Source organism: Capsella rubella, unplaced genomic scaffold (assembly GCF_000375325.1).
Source record: "Capsella rubella cultivar Monte Gargano unplaced genomic scaffold, Caprub1_0 scaffold_4, whole genome shotgun sequence".
Taxonomy (NCBI): Eukaryota; Viridiplantae; Streptophyta; class Magnoliopsida; order Brassicales; family Brassicaceae; genus Capsella; species Capsella rubella.
Window position 1 is genome coordinate 2492175 of NW_006238920.1, and position 23171 is coordinate 2515345.

The following is a 23171-nucleotide window of genomic DNA, read 5'->3' on the forward strand; positions in this document are numbered from 1 at the left end:
TGGGACATTTTAGACTCTAGTTTTTCATTTCATAGTAAAAATATTACACTAACGCAAAGAAAATCTACAAACTATATTTTATATTTACAGTTACACTCCAGCATTTGTATTGTCAATGAGGTAGTAAAACTAAATTAAATTAAGAAAATTTAATTATTTAGCGTTAACGACGCTACTTTTTATGGTGCCTAGTGCAGAAAAACTAGTTTTAAAGATTGGTAACATTGCATTGGTAGGTTTTTAGGGTTTAGTGAAATTCGTTCGAGGTTTAAAGTGTTATTCACTGACATTTTGAAGATAAAAATTTTGATTTTTCTCGCGAGATAATATAATCATTCATTTCGAGCATTTAGATCATCAATGAACTTTTTTTCTCCATTGTCTTACTAATAGAATTGAAACTGAATCAAACTAGCAGCCGAACACAAATAATTAAGACAAGCCAAAGCTGTTCGATATATATATCAAATTATATCCAATTGAAAACCATATTCTACCAAAGTATTTTCTCGCGATTTGTAGTTTAATATTAGCTCTTAAGCTAACATTAAGAGGCAAAGGAGAAATATAATTGATTCAAAATTTAAAAATAAAAAATAAAATAAAAATTCTAGTAGCAATCTAATTAAGATCGACAAAACGTTTTTATAAAAAAAATGTCGCCAAGACAAGTATCATGTAACCTCAAAAGTAACCCACAAGTGAAACAAAAGATGAGTTTAGATTACATATCAAGAGATAAGATGAATGGGATGAGAAAAAAAACTCACTCTAACTTGATATCAAAGATCATTACAGAAACATTAAACTCTCAACCTGACTAGTAAAGAGATAGGTCGGAAAAGGCCATCTTAGTCCAGTGATCGGAACTTTTCTCAGACTATTCCTTTTCGGATCATAATAGTAAACATAATATGGTGGTTCGCACCAATACAACACTGCCAAAACAAACTCACCGGCATCATTGAAGTCAACGAAACGATATTGATTATGTAAATGTAATGGCAACAAATTACAAAATTCAAAAATCTTTTTCAACCATTCATGTTTCATTGCATCCTCTAGAACCCACAAAACTAAAGTACCCTCAGAATGAATGTATGTGTACATGAAAGCTAGCTTCCCCTCGTACCTTATCATAATGGTTGAACTTAGTAGATGGGCACTAACTTCGTCGGGTATGTTTATAAGATCAAAATTTTCGGACCTAACATCAAAACTCACAACGAAAATACGATGCATCGTTTTCTTGTCACCATAGACTAGATAATATAGAACACCATTGATACATATCCCATAATTGGTAGGTCGATAAGTATGCTATGCACCTTTAATCATCTTCCATGCATTTTCATTTCCCAAAGTCAAAACCTCGAAAACTAGCTTCCATTCTGTTGTATTCTTTAATCTAGTCATACACAAGACTTTGTAAACATCATCGATAGGATCATAACTCAAGAAGTGCGTAACAACAAAACTTTGAGAGTCGAGTTTGGGCAATGTGATTGATCTTCTTGTGCTGTTATTGTATACCACAAGATCCTCGTAAGTAAAATCAGCTCTAAAGCAAATCATATCGCGAACATGGGCAGCGTCGTATGTGTAAGGATATGGAAGATGTGTTTTATGGTAGGCAGCTATCAAGGCTTCACCTGAATCATCGGTTTCAAGAGAGAAAAGGACACAGTCTTTGTCTTTGTCTTCATCTTGCGGCGAGATAAAGAAAAGACGATGCGGTCGGTTCGAAGACTCGGTGAGGAACAGTTTCTTGAAATCTTTGCGGCGGATGATTGATGACCAAAGCTTTGATACGCATAGGAACCTAACTAGGGTTTTAGCTGGTAACAGTTTTAATATGTCCATAAGGAGATCTGTCGGAAGCAAATCTGATATTGTGGTTTGGTCTTCTAAAACCTTGTTTCTCTTTTTCCTAACCCTAGCTCGTGAAGACGTCATTGTTGATTTAACAACCATTGCATCGTGGCTGGTTTCGATTCTGTTACTGTCACAACAGATTCCTCTGACTTCATGGAGACTCGAAGATTGTGTAGAGGCAATGTTCGATCGCTGTCCTTTCATGGTGGAGAGGAGTCAGTTTTGGTTTCACAAAAGAAACAAAAAATACGAAACTTTATTTTTGCTGCACAGAAGAAGAGAAGGGTTTTTATTGTATGGTGTTCTTTATAAACGATTTGGAAAATCATGATCCACTTGATCGTGGGCTTGCTGGGCCCAATAAACCCGAATCTTTAAGAACCGAAAACCCATCCAAACCGAAACTGATATCCGTCTACACCAACAATATAATTATAATAATAATATATTAATAAATATTATATTCTAGTTTGAGAAGTACACAAATTAAAATAATCTTATAAATTATAAAAATTTACATTGAAATGCCATTAAAAAAAATTTAAGAATGAAAAAAAAAAGTAATAAAGATAATCAAACAAATAATCAAGAAAAAATAGAAGCAAGATAATCTATAAACTATAAATAAAATCGCAAAATAATCAAACAAAATATTGTTTGTTGTGATATACAAACATAGTACATAAATATTTAATTAAATAATACCAAAATAAATTATTACAAATTTATATCAAATAAAAAGTTCAGCTCACAATTTACTATGGGTTAGTATCTAGTTTGTAATAATTTAAATGTCAGAAAATATTCAGAATTTTTTTATTTTGGATATTTTTTTGTTTATTAAGCTATTTAAAAAAAAAATTGGATAAAAAATACTTGAGAGATTGAGATAGTTTAAATAATTTAGAGTAGTTTAGACATATTTGGATACAAAAACTTTGAGTTTTGGGAATTTCAGGTCATCTGAATCAGACCAGAAATACCTGACCCGAAACCGAGCTGAACCTGAAATATAGACATACGTGAACGGATTTTATACCTCTGAATCCCAAAAATGTATCACCACCCCCAAATTGTCAGTTTGTGTCAACAGAATCTCTTGTGGTTATTTTAAGAATACAACATGTCTGAGGCAGGGTGATTGGCCATCTCCATACCTGTTGGTTTTAGCCCTGGAAGTAATCTCAAGAGGTTGGGAATATTCATTACCATCCAAATACGAGTGAGCTCAATTTATCTCATTTGATGTTTGCGGATGATGTCATGCATGATCTTTTTTTTTTATGGTGGAAGCTTTTTAAATGACTTTGCAAGCTGGTCAGGGTTGTGTATGAATTAGAGATAAGACTTAGTTGTTTTACGCTGATTTGAATCCTTTGGAGTCTACTGCTATGGCTTCTAACAAATGGCACTCTCCCTATCAGAAACCTAGGTATGCACATGAAGCTTAGGATCTCAGACTATGAACCTCTCATATCCAATCTAACAAGAAAATTCAATAACAAGGTTCAATAAAAGATTAGCTTCGTGCATGGGGATTAAATATTTCCACAGAATGATGTTTATGATCGGCCCTTAAGGGATCATTTCGTTTCTCTTTTATGTGTTTGCAGCAGAATTACATGGTCGGAGCTATTTTCATGGACTAAGCTACAATCACAAAAGGCTTCTTCAGTTGTCAGAAAAATAGTTGTTTAGGCCGTTATCTTCCATATTTGTGAGCAGCCTAACAATGTCTTGCACAATATGCAATCGATCCATTCTAAGATAAAACTTCTAGTAGAAATCTAAGATAAAACGTAGTAAAGACAAGACAAGTATCAAGAAACCTTCCAAAGTAACCCACAAGGGAACTATTAAGAACAAAAGACGTTAGATTTCAAGAAATAAGATGAATGTGAGGGGCAAAACTCTCTCGTAAGTCCTAACTTGATACTAAAGATCATTACAGAAACATTAAACTCTCGACCTGACGAGTGAAGAGATAGGTCGGGAAATTAGGTTGCCGTTCATATCCTGTGATCGGAACTTTTCTCAAAATATTCGTTTTAGGATCATAATAGTAAACGTAATATGGTGGTTCACACCAAGAACACGGTGCCAAAACAAACTCACCCGCATCATCATTGAAGTCAACAAAACGATATTTCTGATGTAATGGCCACGGATCAGTAAAATCAATAACCTTTTTCAACCATTCATGTTTCATTGCATCCTCTAAAACCCAAAAAACTAAACTATCTTTAATATTCATGTATGTGGATATGATACCTAGCTTCCCTTCGTATCTCATCATAATGGTTAAACCTAGATATCCACCATCGCCGGGTCTGTTTATAAGATTAAATTGTTCGGACTTAACATCAAAACTCACAAAGGAAATACTATACCTCGTTTCCTTGTCAGTAGAGACTTGATAATATAAAACACCATCGATACATATACCGTAACTCGTAGGTGTATAAGTATGCCATGCACCTTCAATCATCCTCCATGAATTCTCATTTCCCAACGTCAAAACCTGGAAAGTTTCGCTCCCTTCTGCTGTTACCCTTCGTCTAGTCATACACAAGACTTTGTAAACGTCATCGATAGGATCATAACTCAAGAACTGTTTAACAACATAAAAACTTTGAGAGTCAAGTTTAGGCAATGTGATTGATCTTCTTGTGCTGGTGTTGTGTACTACAAGTTCGTCGGAAGCAAAATTAGTTCCAAAGCAAACCAAATCGCGAACATGGGAAGTGTTGTTTGTGTAAGGATATGCAAGATTTGTTTTATGGTGTAGTGCAGCTATTAAGGCTTCACCTGAATCATGGGTTTCAAGAGAGAAAAGGACACAATCTTTAACTTTGTCTTCGTCTTGCGACGGGATAAAGAAAAGACGTTGAGGTTGCTTCGAAGACTCGGTGAGGAACAGTTTCTTGAAATCTTGGCGGCGGAGGATTGATGACCAAAGCTTTGATACGGAGAGGAACCTAACTAGGGTTTTAGCTGGTAACAGTTTTAATATGTCCATAAGGATATCACTCGGAAGCAAATCTGATATTGTGGTTTGGTCATCTAAAATCTTGTTACTCTTTTTTCTAACCCTAGCTGGTGAAGATATTGATGTTGTTGATTCAACCATTGCGTCGTGGCTGGTTTCGACTCTGCTATTGTCTACAGATTCCTCTGGCTTCATGGAGAATCGAAGGTTGTGTATTTGCAAGGTAAAAGAGAAAGATACAAAAGTGTCTTGGTTTCACAAAAAGAATCACAGTAGAAAACAAGGGTTAAGTAGCGTTTTTGTTATTTTTATAGACAGTCTCGTCTCAAACGGTTTTGGAATTCAGAATAATCTACCTGATTGTGGGCTTGATGGGCCTCGAAATTATTGTATTTACTATTATACGTGATTGTGGGCTGCACATCAAAGAAGGGTTTTAGAAGGGGAAAAATGTCATTTAAATCATAAACATCAAATTTTGGCAAATCACTAACTTTATAGGTGGCCATCCAAAACATGAATTTATCGTTAACTTATTTTTTAAAACACAATCTTTCGTTTACCAAGTCGAAATGAACATTATATTTTGAAATCCGTTAAGAGAGCATCTAGTCATCGTTAATCATATTTGTTAGTGAGAAACGACGTCGTTTAATGCTAAAACGATATCTCAAAATCGTGATTCTAATGTTATAATCCAAATATCAAATCTTTAATTTCTCACTTTTTTTACCCTTAAACGACGTCGTCTCTTACTAATAGAAACTAGGTTTTGACCTGCGCTATAGCGCGGGGGAAATAATTACTTATATATAAATTTTAACGGATTATTAAAAATAATTTATTTAACCTTTTACTAAAACAAAAAAAAATTTAACGGATTAAAATATATTAAAGTTTAATTTTATTACATATATTAAAGTTTAATTTTATTACAGTGCAGTCGATTACAATTAATCATATATTTGTGTAATAAGTTTAAAAAGATTACCAAAAAAAAAGTTTAAATAAAATAATAAAAGGAAAAAGCGAGTAAATAATAATATTGAGTTTTGCTACAATTAAAAAAAGGGTGAAAATTTTATAGCACGAAATAATATTTATCGAAAAATTATTCAATTTGACCATTTTTGTAGTAGAAGTAGGAATAGACGTAAAAATTACATACTACAATATATTTTTTGAAGGACCAACCCGTAACATAATTCATATCGTAAAAACATTATTCACAACTCGCTTTACCATTATAATTGTGATTTTAAAAAACTACTCGTGAACTATCTAAAAGTTACGTAGTTTGATATATAATATTTTATCAATAAAACTTATGTCTCCAAATTTACATTTATGTATTGAAAACAATAGTTTTACTATTTTAAATCTAAATTTTTTATATATTTGAACCTTTTTATTATAATATTTTGAAACTTTTTAAAATTTTAAATATGCTCATGTAACAATGATTTTAATATTGGTCATACTTATAATGATTTTAAATTATTGTCCAAAATATTTAACCGAGTGTAATTGAGTATTATACAGTAAAACCTCTATAAATTAATACTCTATAAATTAATAAACACTATAAATTAATAAATTTTGCTGGTCCCAAGTCGGGACAGTGTAAAAATTGACCAAATTTAATAAGATAATAAGATAATAATTTTTTTGAAATTTCTATGTAAAATATAGTCCCAATAATATCATAAATTAATAATCACTATATATATATATGGTAGATATATTAATATATGTTTTTAGTTTTTGTAAAAATCAATTTTCTCCCAGAGTTCACCTCAATAAATAATTTTATCTTAGTATATTTTTAAACAATAATCTTGTGATATATACCATCACATATTAATTTATAGATAAATTAATATCACTATAAATTAATAAAATATCTTGGTCCCAACATTATTAATTTATAGAGGTTTTACTGTATGTCCGTTTTGAAAAATACAAATTGCAACATATGCGAAAAAAGTTAAAAAAGTTTTAAACATTTTTCATATTTAGTATAATATTATAAATTGAAAATAAGATCAAATAAAAGTGAAAGAAGAATGATAATTGTTTTTAATATATTCTATTAAATTAGTTAGATAAATATTAGGAAATCATAAAATTAGTTATGGAAATAATATAATCCTAAAATGAGATATGGAAAGTATCCAATGTATGTATACAAATCCATTTTAATATTCAATTTTGAAGTATCCAATTGTTTCAATCGGGTTAATTTTTTAATTTTGACCCGACCCGCATTCTATTTTGTACTTCTCTTTTACTAATATAGAGATGGATTAGTGATGTCTAAATGTTTGTTAGCTGTTTTGTTAACCGATTTTGGGATATGATGTTCATTTTGGCTTAGTGAACGTAAAATGTTGTTTTAAAAACTAAATCCACGAAAAACTCATGTTTTGAATGACCACATCGAAAATTCGTGATTTAAATTGCCAAAATTTAAATGTTCATGATTTAAATGACATTTTTTCCCCGTTTAAGAAGCGTCGTTTGTTTATGTACTTTTATTTATTTATTATTATCTTAAAGCATTCTTAACGCAAGAATCTAAAGCATATCTTAGATAAATAAGGGTTTAATTTAAATCGAAATATTGATTAAAAGCTAAGATATGGTATCTTATATAAGATACAAAACAATGTTGAAGAGACAATGACATGGCTATTTCTGAATGGGTGTTGAAATAAATATATTAAAAAATAATCGACAACATATGAACAAAATATTCCACAAATCACGTTTAAATTAATAGTATTTTATGTTATTTATGCAAAAAATTGTATCTCATATATGTTTTAAAATTTTTATTTTGCAATAATTATAAAGTTGATTATAATTAAAATTGTGAATTTTTTTATTAATATTTTTATCGTAAGATACACAACTTAAGAACCTACCAATAATCTTACATAAAAACAAAAAACTTAATTACACCTCTTAACTTAACTTTTTTCAATTATATTACTAAACTAATCATAACTCTTTTGCATTAATATTGCTAAACTAAATCATAAAATCAATTCTTAGAATTATGATTTGATCATTTTCTCCAAATTGCCATGTTATTACACCTAGCTACTCTTTACTAATCTACGTACATCCACATCAGTAAACTGCCTTTTCAAGTGTCGAACTACAAACTCTCAAAGTGATTTCGCCATCTTCGATAAGCGGTAATGTGTATGGAGCCAAAAATTATTGTGCTCGAAGCCGACTCTCTTAAAAATGTATAGACTGCCGAGAGGGAAACATGTCTACGATCTTTGTTTCTTCCGACCACTCTACCCAATCTACAATGAACACAACATATCTAAAACATGTCCTTCCACAAGATTGAACACAATATATTCGGTAACACAAACATACTCGGTAAAGGGAGGAATGAGACTGAAGAAGCAGAGATATTATTAAGCAAAAGTGAGAACAAATATATCCATATACCAAACAATAAATTATTGTATGCCACCTCTGTAGATGCAAGGTTTTTGTCTGATGCAGTGGCTGACTAATACATGACGTGATTCAGGATGTTGATATTTTATGTGTGCGCTTGGGTTCTAGAATACTTAAGAAGACATGATTGGAGGATGAACCAAAGGGGAAAAAGGACTATTTCATTGCTTGATGAAATTGGAGTTTGATAAGGAAAAGGAAAATAGCAAAAAGGAAAAAGCTTTTCCTAATGGAATTTGAAAAGTTCTCTTATGTGATTTGGGAATCATGGTGGCTATATATAGAGGTGCTAGGCACGTCCTAGAGAAGCAAGAGAGCTGAAGCATAAAGAATAATCTTTGAGAGCTTTCTGGTTTTGTGTGCGGCTTTGTTTCGCGGTTGGTGCTTGTGTGATCAAGCTTCTTTGTTCGTCGGTGTGACGTGTGTGTGTAGGTTGCTCCAGAGACTTGGAGTATTGAAGTCTAGGCTCAGGGGGAGTTTAGCCCAAGATTAGGTTATCTTGGTTAAATCTAGACTCAGGGAGAGTTTAGTTAAGGATAGAGATTTATCCTTAAGGTTTCATGTTATAGTTCAGAGCGGTAGTTCAAGAGGGTTGTGCTTGATTTACGCGTTTGCAAATTGGTTGTATTTGCTTTCTTGTTCTAGTGAAATCGAAATCTAGACTTGATCCCGGGGAGTAGGAAAAACCGAACCTCGTTAACAAACTTTGTGTCTCGTTTACTTTCTGCACTTTATTATTGCCTCATCCACACTTACAGCCTTATGTTATAAGTTTACTCAAATTGCAAGAATGTAACAAAACAAAACCTCCGAAACTCAAAACTATGAATTGTAAGAAAAAAGACAAAAACAAAACAGAGAATCAACCATTAGTCACCAACCTCGGTGCAACCAACCATGAGCTCAGGCTCTGCAATGAGATCCCCACCACTAGTCATATCATGAAAACCTCCAAAGAAGATTCTCTTGGTTTGTAAATTATTATTAGTTTATGTGAAGGTGAAGCTCTTAAGCTAAAGGAATAAAAGGGGAATGTACGTAATAGAGTAAAGAAAACAAAATTCTAGTAAAGTAACCCACAAGGGAAACAAAAGATGAGTTTAGATTACATTTCAAGAGATAAGATGAATGGGATGAGAAAAAAAAACTCACTCTAACTTAGATATCAAAGATCATTACAGAAACATTAAACTCTCAACCTTACTAGTAAAGAGATAGGTCTGAAAAGGTTTCCGCTCATATCCTCTTAGTCCTGTGATCGGAACTTTTCTCAAAATATTCCTTTTCGGATCATAATAGTAAACATAATATGGTGGTTCGCACGAACGACGCGGTGCCAAAACAAACTCACCCGCATCATTGACGTCAACAAAACGATATCGGTTACATAAATGTAATGACAACCAATTACCAAATTCAAAAATCTTTTTCAACCATTCATGTTTCATTGCATCCACTAGAACCCACAAAACTAAAGTACCCTCAGGATAGATGCATGTGGACATGAGAGCTAGCTTCCCCTCATACCTTATCATAATGGTTGCACTTAGTAATTTGGCATTAACTTCGTCGGGTCTGTTTATAAGATCAAATTTTTCCGACCTAACATCAAAACGCACGACGAAATAATCACCCACATCATAAGCTTGGTAATATAAAACAACATTGATACATATATCGTAACTGGTAGGTGTATGATGAGTATGCAATGCATGATGAGTATGCCATGCACCTTCAATCATCTTCCATGGATTCTCAATCCCCAAAGTCAAAACCTGAAACACAAGCTTCCATTCTGGTGTTTTCCTTGATTGAGTCATACACAAGACTTTGTAAACACCATCGATAGGATCATAAATCAAGAAGTGTTTAAGATAACTTTGAGAGTCAAGTTTGGGCAATGTGATTGATCTTCTTGTGCTTGTATTGTATACTACAAGTTCCACATAATTTAATCCAGTGCCAAAGCAAATCAAACCGCCAACATGGGAAGCGTTTGTGTAATAATATGGAAGATGTGTTTTATGGTAGGCATCTATAATTAAGGCTTCACCTGAATCATGGGTGTCAAGAGAGAAAAGGCCAAAAACTGCTTTTCCGTGTTTGACACGGCTCGAGGTAAAGAAAAGAGGATGCTGTCGATTCGAAGACTCGGTGAGGAAGAGTTTCTTGAAATCTTTGCAGCGGATGATTGATGACCAAAGCTTTGATACGCATAGGAACCTAACTAGGGTTTTTGCTTGTAACCGTTTTAATATGTCCATAAGGAGATCTGTCGGAAGCAAATCTGATATTGTGGTTTGGTCTTCTAAAATCTTGTTTCTCTTTTTTCTAACCCTAGCTCGTGAAGACGTCAATGTTGATTTAACAACCATTGCATCGTGGCTGGTTTCGACTCTGTTATAATTATTGTCACAACAGATTCCTCTGACTTCATGGCGACTTGAAGACTTTGCATGGTTCGATCTCTTTCTTTTCATGGTGAAGAGAACTTAGAGAAGGGAACAACGAAAATTGTTTTTGCTACACAAAAGGGTCACTTTTAATAGACAGTGTTTTAGGGTTTCAGCGTGTTGTGATTTCGGAATTCAGAAACCCTATAGATTTAACTTTTTTTTTTTTTGGTAAGAACCCTATAGATTTTACTTTTACCTAATGGTTTATAACATTATTAATTTAAGGAAAAATAACTCCTTTGATCATAATTAAAGGTTTAACTAGTTACTGGCATGGGATCATAATTTGTATTAACTAATTAATTATATTATTTAAATATTGAATAAAAAATTGAATGTGTAAATAGGTATATAATTCACGACTTGATTAATTTATTTTAATCGGGTAGTTGTGTAATATTAAACTCATAATTTTTGGAAATATATACCGAGATACTTCCTCATGAGTAGTACTTACATGAGGGTGTTTTTTTTCATTTCTCAAATAATACAAATCCCCTTCATATTCATCAAAATTGTACACTCATATATAATGTATGTTTTGATGGACCAACCCGTAAAAGAATGCATTTGTAAAATATGCATTTTTAAAAATATTTTTTTTAAAAAAAGATGTTGTAGTTAATCCAACTGAAAACTGTATTCTACCAAAGTACACTAGGTTAATTTTTAGTTTATCATACATTAGTTTATATGAAGGTGAATCTCATAAGCTAACGGACAAAGGGGATATGTAACTTTGATTCAAAATATATAAAAAAAAAAAAACAAACAAACGTCTAGCTAGCAGTAATGTAAGATAAAACATAGATCATTAACATTATAAAAAAATGTCGCCAGTAAATTAAGACAAGTATCAAGTAACCTCCAAAGTAACCCACAAGGGAATTAAGAAAAAAAGATGAGTTTAGATTACATTTCAAGCGATGAGATGAATGGGATGAGAAAAAACTCTCTCTTAATTAACTTAGATATAAAAGATCATTACAGAAACATTAAACTCTCAACCTGACTAGTACTAGTGAAGAGATAGGTCATGAAATCAGGTCGCCCTTCATATCCTGTGATCGGAACTTTTCTCAAAATATTACTTTTCGGATCATAATAGTAAACGTAATATGGTGGCTCGCACCAATGACGCGGTGCCAAAACAAACTCACCCTCATCATTGAAGTCAATGTAACGATAGTCCTTACGTAATGGCCACGAATCAGGAAAATCAATAACCTTTTCAAACCATTCATGTTTCATTGCATTCTCTAGAACCCACAAAACTATACAATTCTCAAGAGAAACATTTATGGACATGATAGCTAGCTTCCCCTCGTATCTTATCATAATGCCCAAACTTCGTAGATAGTCATGAACTTCTTCAGGACAGCTTATAAGATCAAACTTTTCGGACCTAACATCAAAACTCACAACGAAAGGATCATGCATCGTTTCCTTGTTGTCACCATAGAGTCCATAATATAAAACACCATTGATACATATCTCGTAACAGTTAGGCATATAAGTATGCCATGCACCTTCAATCATCTTCCATGAATTCTCATTCCCCAAAGTCAGAACCTTCCCTTCTGCTGTATTATTTGATCTAGTCATGCACAAGACTTTATAAACATCATCGATAGGATCATAACTCAAGAACTGTTTAACAACATAAAAACTTTGAGAGTCAAGTTTGGGCAATGTGATTGATCTTCTTGTGCTTGTATTGTATACTACAAGTTTGTCGGAAGTAGATCCAGTTCCAATGCAAATCAAATCGCGAACATGGGAAACCCTCACTGTGTAAGGATATGGAAAACGTGTTTTATGGTATGCAGCTATGAAAGCTTCACCTGAATCAACGGTTTCAAGAGAGAAAGGGACATAATCTTTTGTCTTTTTTTTTGCGACGAGATAAAGAAAAGACGTTGAGGTTGCTTCGAAGACACGGTGAGGAACAGTTTCTTGAAATCTTGGCGGCGGATGATTGATGACCAAAGCTTTGATACGGAGAGGAACCTAACTAGGGTTTTGGCTGTTAACCGTTTTAACCGTTTTACTCTGTTTTGTAACCCTAAGTGGTGATTCCATTGCATCGTCGCTGGTTTCAACTCTGTTATAATTACTGTCACAACAGATTCTTCTGACTTCATCGAGACTCGAAGATTGTGTAGTTGCAAGGTTAGATCTCTGTGTTTTCATAGTCGATTTTGGATTTGGTTTCACAAAAAGAAAAAGTTCGAAACTTATTTTTGCTGCACAGAGAGAAAAGAAGGTTTATAGACTGTCTCATGTAATTGTGGGCTTTACTGGGCCTTGTAATGATTGTATTCATGGAAATCCATTAGATTCTATGTTTACCTTATGGTTCATAAGTCATAACCCAAAAGCGGCATATTATGATTAACTAACATTTAAAACATATTCCTAAATCCTAAACATTAAATCCTACCTCTAAAAACTATACACTAAATTATGCCTAGAAAAAAATATCAACATCTTCAAAAATAAATTTTTGTTTTTATCTAACGTGGCAATGACATTCTTTGTAATTACGTGTTTTCCTATAAAATGAAAGAAGGACACGTTGGGAATCGGAAAAATACACAAAATATCTAAGTTATAATTTTTTTTAATCAGATTCGGGTCATTTCACATAAATTGTGTATATTATTCCTAATTCACTTTATAAGCATGTCAATTAGGGCTAAAGCCCGCGGGGTAGCCCGGCCCAGCCCTGAAAAATATCGGGCTTGGACTTAAATATATATGTCCTGAAAAAATTGGGTCTTTTGGGCTAAGCCCATTTGGGCTTAAGTGTTTTCTGGACTTAACCCGGTTGGGTTCGGGTCGGCCCGAAAAACCATTAAACAAATATATTTTGATTTTTTTAAATATTTTAGTTCGATTAGAAGATTTGATTAATGAATTAGTTTTCATATTTACTTACTAGTCTTATTTAATACTTTTAAAATCTTTATCTATGACATTTTCTATTATTTATATGTGTCAAAATTGAACAAAGCTAAAACTAAATATATATATATATATATATATATTTATTTATAAGTATCTTGATTTTGAAATCATCGAAGTATATTAAATTTTGACTCTATCATCTACTTTAAAGTATTTTAGTTCCATGTTTTGTTTTATTGGGTTAAAGTGTAAACAATTTATTTGGTTTTCATTTTTTTCTCTTAAATTAAGTTATTTGTAATAAATATTGATAAATTATTTAAATTTTGATGCATTCTTTTATAGTATACCTTTAAATATTGTTTTTTAAAAACTGTTATGAACTTATAAGTTGATTTTTTATCCGTAAATAAAACCCAAAAAATCCCGAAAAAGCTCTGTAGTCCTGTTAGGGCCGGACCGAGCTTTGGAATATATGCTCGGATATTTTCCTGGCCAAGCCCGGTCGGGCTCAAATATACGAGGACTTTAAGAGTTTTGGGCCGGACCGGGCCGGGTCAGCCCGATTGACATGCTTAAGTAAATGTCCTGTTTTAAATAGACGGACACTAACAGACTACAAAATTAAACGGACATAAATGGACACGTACATAAACAAATGGACATAAACGAACATTGACGTACACGGGCCGAATAAACCCGTTTTAACACTCCTAGTTTTACTTAGTGTTTAAAATTGTCTAACTGTATTTTGATTGTTAATTTTAGAACTTAACTCGAAGTACACCGCGATACAATTTTTTGTAACTAAATTTTGTAAATTTTTAAGTTATATTTGTTTATCAATTTTGTTTAATATTTAAAATTGCATAATTATATTTAGATTGTTAAGAATTGTATTTTAATTATTAATTCTATGTTTAAATCGTAGTCTAGATGAACAAAGAGAGGCGACTACATATACCTAAGGCATGTCCTTCCACAAGATTCCGATCATACAAAACAAACGAGACTGAAGAAGCAGAAATATTATTAAGCAAAAGTGAGAATAAATATATCCTACCAAACAATAAATTATTGTATGCCGCTTCATGTTATAAGTTTACTCAATTTGCAAGAAAGTAACAAAACAAAACCTCTGAAACCCAAACTATAAATTGTAAGAAAATAACAAAAACAAAACAATCATTCGTCACCATCTTCAGGACCCCAGGTCACCCAATTAGTCCCCCAAGCCATCCAAGAAGCTCTGTAAATCTTTTAAACCCTCAGCTGAGAAGCTACGGTGAACCCTCAACCTCGGCGCAACCAAGTTCGGTGGTGGTTGTGGCTGAAGACACACAACCACCGCAGTCACGTTATCCCCACTCTTCCTCTTTATAGCTTCCTCTACTAACTCTTTACTACACATGAGCGGGTCATTGTGCTCCTGTAGTCTCCTTCTAGCAAAATCTATGGCATTCTGGCTCATGAACACATCCCAAACCCCATCACACCCAATTATTAGGAACTCGTCCTCTTCGGTTAGTTTAGTTGTCATGAGCTCAGGCTCTGCGATGAGAGGTCCACTGCCAGAACCGTCTTTCTTCTTCTTCATGCCTTCAATATGAAAGTCCCCAAGCGCTCTAGCCACATTAAGTTGCCCATTTAGATAGCCGTCGTATATATATCCACCCGATGCCTCAATGCGTCTTCTCTCCTTACTGCTCATGGGTTTGTGGTCTCTTGACAGTTCAATGGCTTTTCCTTGACGGGATAAGACTGCTCTACAGTCTCCAGCATTTGCTACCACCAACAACCTGTTCCCACAAAACAGAGCATATAAGAGACTAGAAGACCTAATTTGTATTTGTGTGTCAATATACTACAAACTTTGACAAAAGGTAAAGCTGAGACAATAACTACATTATAGCAGTAGCAAATAGGGGCAGAGAGTACATCTACAAGCGAATTGGTCCAGGTTTGTGCTCAAGGTCAAGATTATGCACACTACACAGTTGGCGATAACATGCATCTATTCTCCAATACTTTCGTCATAACCTTACCAAGATGTAAAGGCTAAGTAGAGAACAACTAATATGGGCGAAGATGACCACACAACTAGTTAAACAAAACAAAGAGAATGTGTTGCAAATTGATAGCCTACCTACGCAGTCTTAGGTATTAGAGTTTTTAGATTTTAGATAAAACGTAACTTAAAATCAAATAAGAGTTGAATCAGCTAACCTCCCAGAAAGAATAGCTGCCAAAGCAGTAGTTCCTGAAGCAAGTCCCCCATCCAATGAACAAGCCTCTGAGAAGGCAGTGTCTGTTTGAAGAAATGCTGAAGACATCACCTTATTGATTTCACTAGGAAACTCTTGATCCTCGACAATGTACCTCGGTATATGGTGACATGCAAAATCAGCTGCATGCTTCCCACCATGTCCATCAAACACCTAATACAAAGAAAATAAATAAGAGACTCCACTATTCCAATTCCAAACCATTCTTAACTTCAAAGTGGTTTGCTTTAGTTAGTACATAAAACCAAGAAAAGTAAAGAAAGAACATACCCCATAGAAGGCACTTGGACCAGCCTCAGAGCTCTGAAGTCCAAAGCTATCCATGAAATTATCAAGACATAGATAAGCATCTTCCATGCTAGACCTGGAGCCAATATCAGACCAAGCTCCAGAACGCATAGCAGGAACAAACTCAGAGTTATTCTTCTCTAAAGTAAACTCATTCTCAACAGATATATCTGACACCTTCGTCTTCACCTACCAAAACCAAGCAGTCAGAATCACAAACCTCAACACTCAAACATCTCATAATGACACATTAAAAACCAGAAATTGCTGTCTTTAATTATACACAATTCAAGAAAAAAAGTTTCAATTTTTCATTGATTCAAAGCAAATTAGGAAACTAATAATGATCAAAACACAACTTAATTGAACAATCAATACACAAAGATATCACATTTAATAAAAAACCTGAATTACCCAAAAGCACCAAAAAAAAATCAAACTTTGAGAAAAAGGGATCTTACGAGAGATGGGTGTCGAACAAGCGACCTCTTATTACACGGAGCCAACGATCGCTCACCGTCGAAGCTTTGCCTGTAGACGGCGGCGGAGGAAGAAGAGAAGGAGAGAGGATTCGGCGGTTTACCGCCGTAACTCGAACTCCCATTCTCCGGATCAGGGATTCCTCTAGTTTCTTCCATATCGCGTCATCGTTAAATAGATTTCTAAAAGCAAAAAACAAATTTAGAGCTTACGAGTCAACTCACGAGTCAGCGAGTCGATTTGAAAAAACGAGATTTCGAAACGTGGAATGTAGCTGTGGTGGATGAGAGATTCGGAATCGAAGATGAAATTGAAGCAATTGTTTAAAGGGTTGCACGAATTTTAGGGTTTAAGTAAATTAGGGTTTTGTGGTACAAATTAGAACACGCGAAGGGAGAGAGAGAGATGAGAGATGTGAAAGCTGTTCGCCGGCGGAGGCGAGAAATACGAGTCCGACGGTTATTAAAAGGCAAAGAAACAAAAAGGAAGTTTAACGTGAAAAAGTGAAAATACTAAAACGGTGGCGTATTAATACCTTTTTAAATAGAATATATTATTTACATTTTGTTTTTTTGTCAACATATTATTTACATTTTGTAAGCATAATATTTTGAAAAATAGCAAGAAAGGAAACATGGGATAAAATTTTAAATATATTACTTTTATTTAGTTGATTAAATCGGATTTTGATATATATCTTTCTCGCATAATTTATGGGTTAAAAATTGCTTCAATTCTTTATTAATTTGTATAATGATATTTAGAATTGAAGTGATTTATTATTTTGAAAAGAAATACTTTTTAGTGTGTTAAATATTGTATACAGTATTTAAATTTCATAATGTGTAAAATTTCATAATTGTTAGTTTAAAAAAAATATATATTTAATTTTTCTGCTATTTTTATACATTTCTTTGATAACCTCATTTTAATTGAAAATTTAAAGGAATGAGACAACTTAATAATAGAGATATAAGTAAACGATTTTTTATATTGATCAAGAAAAGTTTAAAAGTTTATAAAAGAGGTCTAATTCGCTTGAACAAGCTTGAGCATAAGATTTTTGCACAGAAAAATATGGACAATTTTTATTGTTGGTCGAGCTTTCTATTTATATTTTTGAAATGCTGATTCTTCAATATGATTTTATTACATTATTTTTGAAGAATTATTTTTGAAGAATTATTTTTTTTTTAATTTTTTACTGATAATTTACATATTTATCTAAATTATTCTCTTATATGTTTTTCTCTAGATTAATCTTCGGAATAGCTATCAATACCAGATTAAACCTCTAAATCAAAAAAAAATTAATGGACAGTCTAAAATACTAAATTGTTATTATTTTTTTTTGGTCGTGTACTAAATTGTTATTTTTTTTTAGATTAAATTGAACGAGTGGTGTTTTAAACAACTCTCCTACTAATACAAAATTAACTATAACTATAAATTTCATAGTATTTTTTGGGAAATATTCGGATATAAATTATTTCGCCATTACAAACTTTTCTGTGTGGATCTTTTCACGACAACGATGGTTTACTTGTTTCTGTATTAATTAAACTGACCGACAAGAAGCTTGTTGACGTGGGAGCATGTAATGACACATGCTAATGTGTCTATCATTATCAAATAAGTTTGTTTTCACAATGCCATGATACGCGTACGTTTTTTATTTTAGAGGTAGCAAATGTATTCACGACTGTTGTTGTTGTTTCAATTTGTGTCTTTGGTATGGATCTAACATTTCCAATGTTAATGCCTTAATGGGTCGTCAAGCTCAAGTTCATTCTTTGGGCTTTAGGTTACAGAGAGATATGTACATAGTTGGGTGTGATATTTCGATGTGTTAAGTTTTGTAATTGACCACACCAACCCATTACATACCATATAACAAGCCGACTAAAATTACCTATCACTATTTTCTAATTTAGTCTACACAATCATCCAAATCTTGGAGAGGAATACTTGTGAACCTTTTTATTAAATCATCCACATTTTGTTATATCCAATTAAACTGCGTCATATCATATTAAATTAAATAAATAAAACATATTAAAATAAAATCATTAACAGAATTATGAATTTAACTATAATCTCATTTACTAAACTCTAATTCTTTTTCTTTTATAAACCCAAATCGATATATTAATACCTCCTATTATTTATAAATCCAAACCGACATATATCTTTGTTCGGTTACAAAATCTAAACCGTAATCATCCTTAATAAACCTAAATCAACATATAACTTTATTTAATTTAATTTAAAATATAAACGCTAATCTTCGTTTACAAACTCAAACCGGAATATATTCTCGTTTATTTGTGAAATATAAACCCTAACCATCATTTATAAACCCAAACCGACATAAAATGTTGTTGAATTGTAAAATCTAAACTTTTTGTTTTTGTAAACTTAAAATCTAAACCTTATTCCGTTTTTTATAAACGTAAACCAACATGTAATCTTGTAAAATCAAAACCCAATGATATATTATTAATTTATCATATAAATAATACTTCAAATTTATTTTAATTTTTTGATTAGATCACAAGTTCTGATTGGTTAGAAAATGGAAGTAAACAAAAGAATTTTAATTCCAATCTACTAGTTCGAATAGGAAAAGGTAAATCACAACAACAAAAACAGAGTTTCGGTAAAACCCAAACCAAAAAGGAAACTTACCAAAAACAAAAGGAAATTTCAAGAATCTCTCATACTTATAAATAACAACATCAGCAATCACTTTCTCTCTTCTCATCTCAAAACCTAACGACTTCATCTCTTGTTGTGTCTGCTTTGGTAAGTTTGTTTGTGTTTAACAATGGAGTCTGGAGATGTGAAAATCGATATCCATATCAATACAGAACCGCTCTGGGAAACCTACTCAACCTTACCTTCTTTCACCCTAAACTTTGGTTCCATCTTCAGCACTGTTTGCATCAACCTCTCTCGACGATTCAAGAGATTTGTCATTGACAAATCCGACTTTGTGACTGACAAATCCAATGTTGTGACTGACAAATCCGAATTTGTGATTGACAAATCCGACAGAACCATCACTTGTACTGGGTTTTATCCTGCACCACCTCCCCCAACTCCTCAAATATGTTTGAATCTTTTAGACCACGAGTTCTCTGCCTTTCATATCATACCACTCATCAATTCTCGTCTCCATGATCTTCCCTCGTCCATACATATAGCTAACGCGATCGAAGCTCGTGCGGCTCTAAGCGTTGGACTTTTACAACCGGTGTTCATGACCGTTGACGTTGTTTTTACCAAAAAGGTGATCTCAGTGAGCCCTGGTTCTTGCCTTGCGGATGAAGAAAACGAGTCCACATGTTCCATCTGTTTAGAGGATTTTTGCACCGGTGACGACAATAGTGAATGGGACATTAGAGAACTGTCGCAGTGTTCGCATCGGTTCCATGAAGCATGTATCAGAAAGTGGTTAATGAGGTGTAGGTCTTGCCCTATCTGTCGTAGAGCAGTGCAACAAAAGAGTCATTAGTCATATGGCTCTATGCTTTGGTTTTAATGTTTTGTAATGAAACTAAATAGACTCATTTAAGAGTTTTTTTTTTTGTTTTGTTTAAAAATTCAATGAAAAACTCGCATTATATAATTTCTTCTTGTTTCTATATTACCTTAAGAGTAAACTATAACGTCAAGTTCATATAACGATCGACGATGAACAAGATCGCAGCTATATGTATCGTCTGAGTGGTGAAACAGATTTTGAATAGTCTATCTTCGGACTGTGAATAGCTTCTCTTTTTAGTTATAAAACACAATGAAAAAACTGTAGGCTCTTCTAGCTAGATTCTATGTTACCATAGTTAGAACAAAACATTCGGTTCAAGTTTTACGCAAATTACATTAACAAGATACAAAAAGGTTGAATCCTTTACATCTTTACTGATGATCATCAATAACCTGAAGATGCTGATGGTGGATTCAAAAAATGCCAAGTCTCTTATGTTCACTGTCGTATGAACACGACTAATATTTCATGTACAACATTGTATAATTGTAGACATGATCTACAATACTTCTATCAGTTCTATAGAATAGGACAATGTCGAACTGGAGGGAGACCCAAAAGCATCACTTTGTCGAGATCATGGTTATTATTATGTGACTTGTGTAGATTTTAAGATTATTTTGATGTACCTCTAGATTTATTGAAAAAGTATTTGAGCTGTTGAAATTAAAAATTTGGAAAACTAAAAAATATGTGCTGTAGGAAAAATGGTTTTTTACAGTCAAAAAATTATTAAAAAAATATTTTAGCTGTGATTAAAAAAAAAGAAAATAATTTTGTAAAGTATGATTGTTTTAGATATTGAGATGTAGACCAAAATATGATTGTGAAGAGATTTCAAAGCAACAACCAATCAAGCTGTAAATAGAAACGGTCCAGGATAATTGGAGTTGAATATGATGTATGTGTGTCCTTCTATATTACAAGACCATATATCTTACTTGCCAAAATTAATATGATCATATCTATAATAACTACAACATAAAGACCAATTCCTAAACATACCAATCATAGAGATTTTTCCTGATACACATGCATGGACCAGTAATTAATTGAATAAATACTTCCTCGATATTCCTTTGTGTATATGTATATAATCAGTAGTCTAAAGACTAAACAAATAAGAAGAAAAAAGTTAAGAGATTATTAGAAAAATGGCTATCACCACAAAAAGTTTAATTTCATTTGTTTTAACTGTCCTCCTAACCGTATCTTATGTTAATCGTCGCATGACAACTGCATGTATATTGGTTTATTACTATATCCTCATTTAATAATAAATATATGAACAAAAAATTGTGTAATAAATATATGAACAAAAAAATTGTGTTATGTTTTCAGTAAATTATATATTGGATTAATGTTTTTGATAAAAAAAAAGTTATGGAATAAAACAACGTGTAACACAGTGCAGGACGACATAAGTAATCTTATGTCGTGCTGGAAGAGAGATGTGCGACTTTTTTATGTAGAGATCATGCTTATGCTTTGATCCCCTGTCAACGCAAGCCTGATAAATGTTGTTGTGAAAGTTATAGTTAAAAGTCAAAATAATTTTAGTAAATCAAATGTGGCATATATTTATTTTCCAAATGTTTTGATTATCTATACGAAAGATCTATAATAAATAAAAATAAATAACTTCACTAAACTGATATTTAATTGATGAAACTTGATCAATAGCTTTCTTCAATTTGGAAAAACAAACATCTAAAACAAAGTCAAAGACTCAAAATATAACTAAATGAATGTAAAATAATTAGGAGTTTAGTCCAGTACGTCTCATGTGCTATACACGGCCATATATGTTATTTTTAACAGTTTTGTCTAAATACAATTAATTAAATGGATAGTTTCAATTTTTTTTACTAAATTAATGGTTTATTAGTTTTGGCTTTAAATAACTAAATTTTGATCTGAAAGATAAAAGAGAAATTGCATTATATAGCACTTGACTAGAAAAAAATTAAGTCAAAGTGAGAGTGGCAAAATTATAAATCTTGATAAAATAAATTGTCCCTAAATACGACGAAAAAAGGTTGTCACGCGGTGTATTGCGGCTGTGGATTAAAATTTAGTTTTAATACATTTTAGAACCTTAACAGAATATATATTCATCTATTATATAGAATTAAAAAGAAAATAAATAGTAGAATTCACTATGTAAAATAGAAGACATGTGAAATAGAAATTATAGAGACAATTTTAGATGTAAGATCAGTCAAACAGTAAAAAATAGTGAAATTTTAGCTAATATTAAGTAGTAAATATACTAGTTTTCTAATTTTGTTTTGAAAATGCACTATTTTCTATTATCGCATTAAAATATATAGTGACACAAACTATTGAAGTATCAAGATAAAGAGAAACAAAGTCGATGAATTTCTTTGTGTATTCATACTGAAGTTTAAAGATTACATATATAGAGTAAACTAAATCTAGGAGAATCTCTAACTACCTTTTACGATACGCTTATGTTGCGAGCTACTTATTTAACAATATGCTTGATGCTTTGTATATGTATCTATTTGATTAGATATCGAAGATGTATCTATTTGGTTATATATCGAAGATGTATCTAATTTTTAATATTAACTAGTGATATATATATATTTCCTTTAATTGTGGGTGAGGGAGTGGCCATTGAAGCGCCATGAATCAAGACCGAAGAGCTTCAATAGCCGCTTCATGCGTATGTTATATATTTAAATTAAACGACAAACGACCATTATACACAATGTGATTTGTGACTATTGTTCTTAATCTCATTGATTCCTTATCATTGTTAGTTGCAAAAAATACTTGGTATAATTACATGATTAGGATATGAATTAAACTATGAAAGTGGACTAATC

At 32.4% G+C, this 23171-nt stretch overlaps 6 protein-coding genes across 7 annotated transcripts; 1 reads left to right on the forward strand and 5 right to left on the reverse strand.

Moving 5' to 3' along the window:
* Positions 1-792: 792 nt before the first annotated feature.
* On the reverse strand, positions 793-2079 carry LOC17889479 (putative F-box protein At5g44220). The gene is made up of 2 exons (XM_023783812.1): positions 1398-2079; positions 793-971 (listed from the first exon to the last, which is right to left on the reverse strand). The coding sequence occupies exons 1-2, from the start codon at positions 2077-2079 to the stop codon at positions 793-795; spliced, it is 861 nt and encodes a 286-aa protein (XP_023639580.1).
* A 1741-nt stretch (positions 2080-3820) lies between these two features.
* On the reverse strand, positions 3821-5059 carry LOC17888265 (putative F-box protein At5g44220). The gene has a single exon (XM_023783813.1). It carries the CDS (start codon positions 5057-5059, stop codon positions 3821-3823), a length of 1239 nt encoding a protein of 412 aa, XP_023639581.1.
* Positions 5060-9216: 4157 nt separating this feature from the next.
* On the reverse strand, positions 9217-10722 carry LOC17889774 (putative F-box protein At5g44220). Its single transcript, XM_006295357.2, has 2 exons — positions 9828-10722; positions 9217-9257 (listed from the first exon to the last, which is right to left on the reverse strand). The coding sequence occupies exons 1-2, from the start codon at positions 10720-10722 to the stop codon at positions 9217-9219; spliced, it is 936 nt and encodes a 311-aa protein (XP_006295419.2).
* A 1065-nt stretch (positions 10723-11787) lies between these two features.
* Positions 11788-12947, reverse strand: LOC17887768 (F-box protein At2g21930). The gene is made up of 2 exons (XM_006295594.2): positions 12722-12947; positions 11788-12647 (listed from the first exon to the last, which is right to left on the reverse strand). The coding sequence occupies exons 1-2, from the start codon at positions 12945-12947 to the stop codon at positions 11788-11790; spliced, it is 1086 nt and encodes a 361-aa protein (XP_006295656.2).
* A 1774-nt stretch (positions 12948-14721) lies between these two features.
* LOC17890487 (probable protein phosphatase 2C 22) lies at positions 14722-17218 on the reverse strand. 2 transcript variants are annotated; one of them, XM_023784918.1, is made up of 4 exons: positions 16748-17218; positions 16269-16469; positions 15940-16151; positions 14722-15512 (listed from the first exon to the last, which is right to left on the reverse strand). In XM_023784918.1, the coding sequence occupies exons 1-4, from the start codon at positions 16922-16924 to the stop codon at positions 14936-14938; spliced, it is 1167 nt and encodes a 388-aa protein (XP_023640686.1). In that variant the 5' UTR covers positions 16925-17218; the 3' UTR covers positions 14722-14935. The 2 variants fall into 2 exon arrangements, with proteins under 2 accessions (XP_023640686.1, XP_006294374.1); XM_006294312.2 differs by having other exon boundaries at positions 16269-16475.
* Positions 17219-19593: 2375 nt separating this feature from the next.
* Positions 19594-20283, forward strand: LOC17889185 (RING finger protein 11). Its single transcript, XM_006295843.1, has one exon. It carries the CDS (start codon positions 19594-19596, stop codon positions 20281-20283), a length of 690 nt encoding a protein of 229 aa, XP_006295905.1.
* Positions 20284-23171: the final 2888 nt, after the last annotated feature.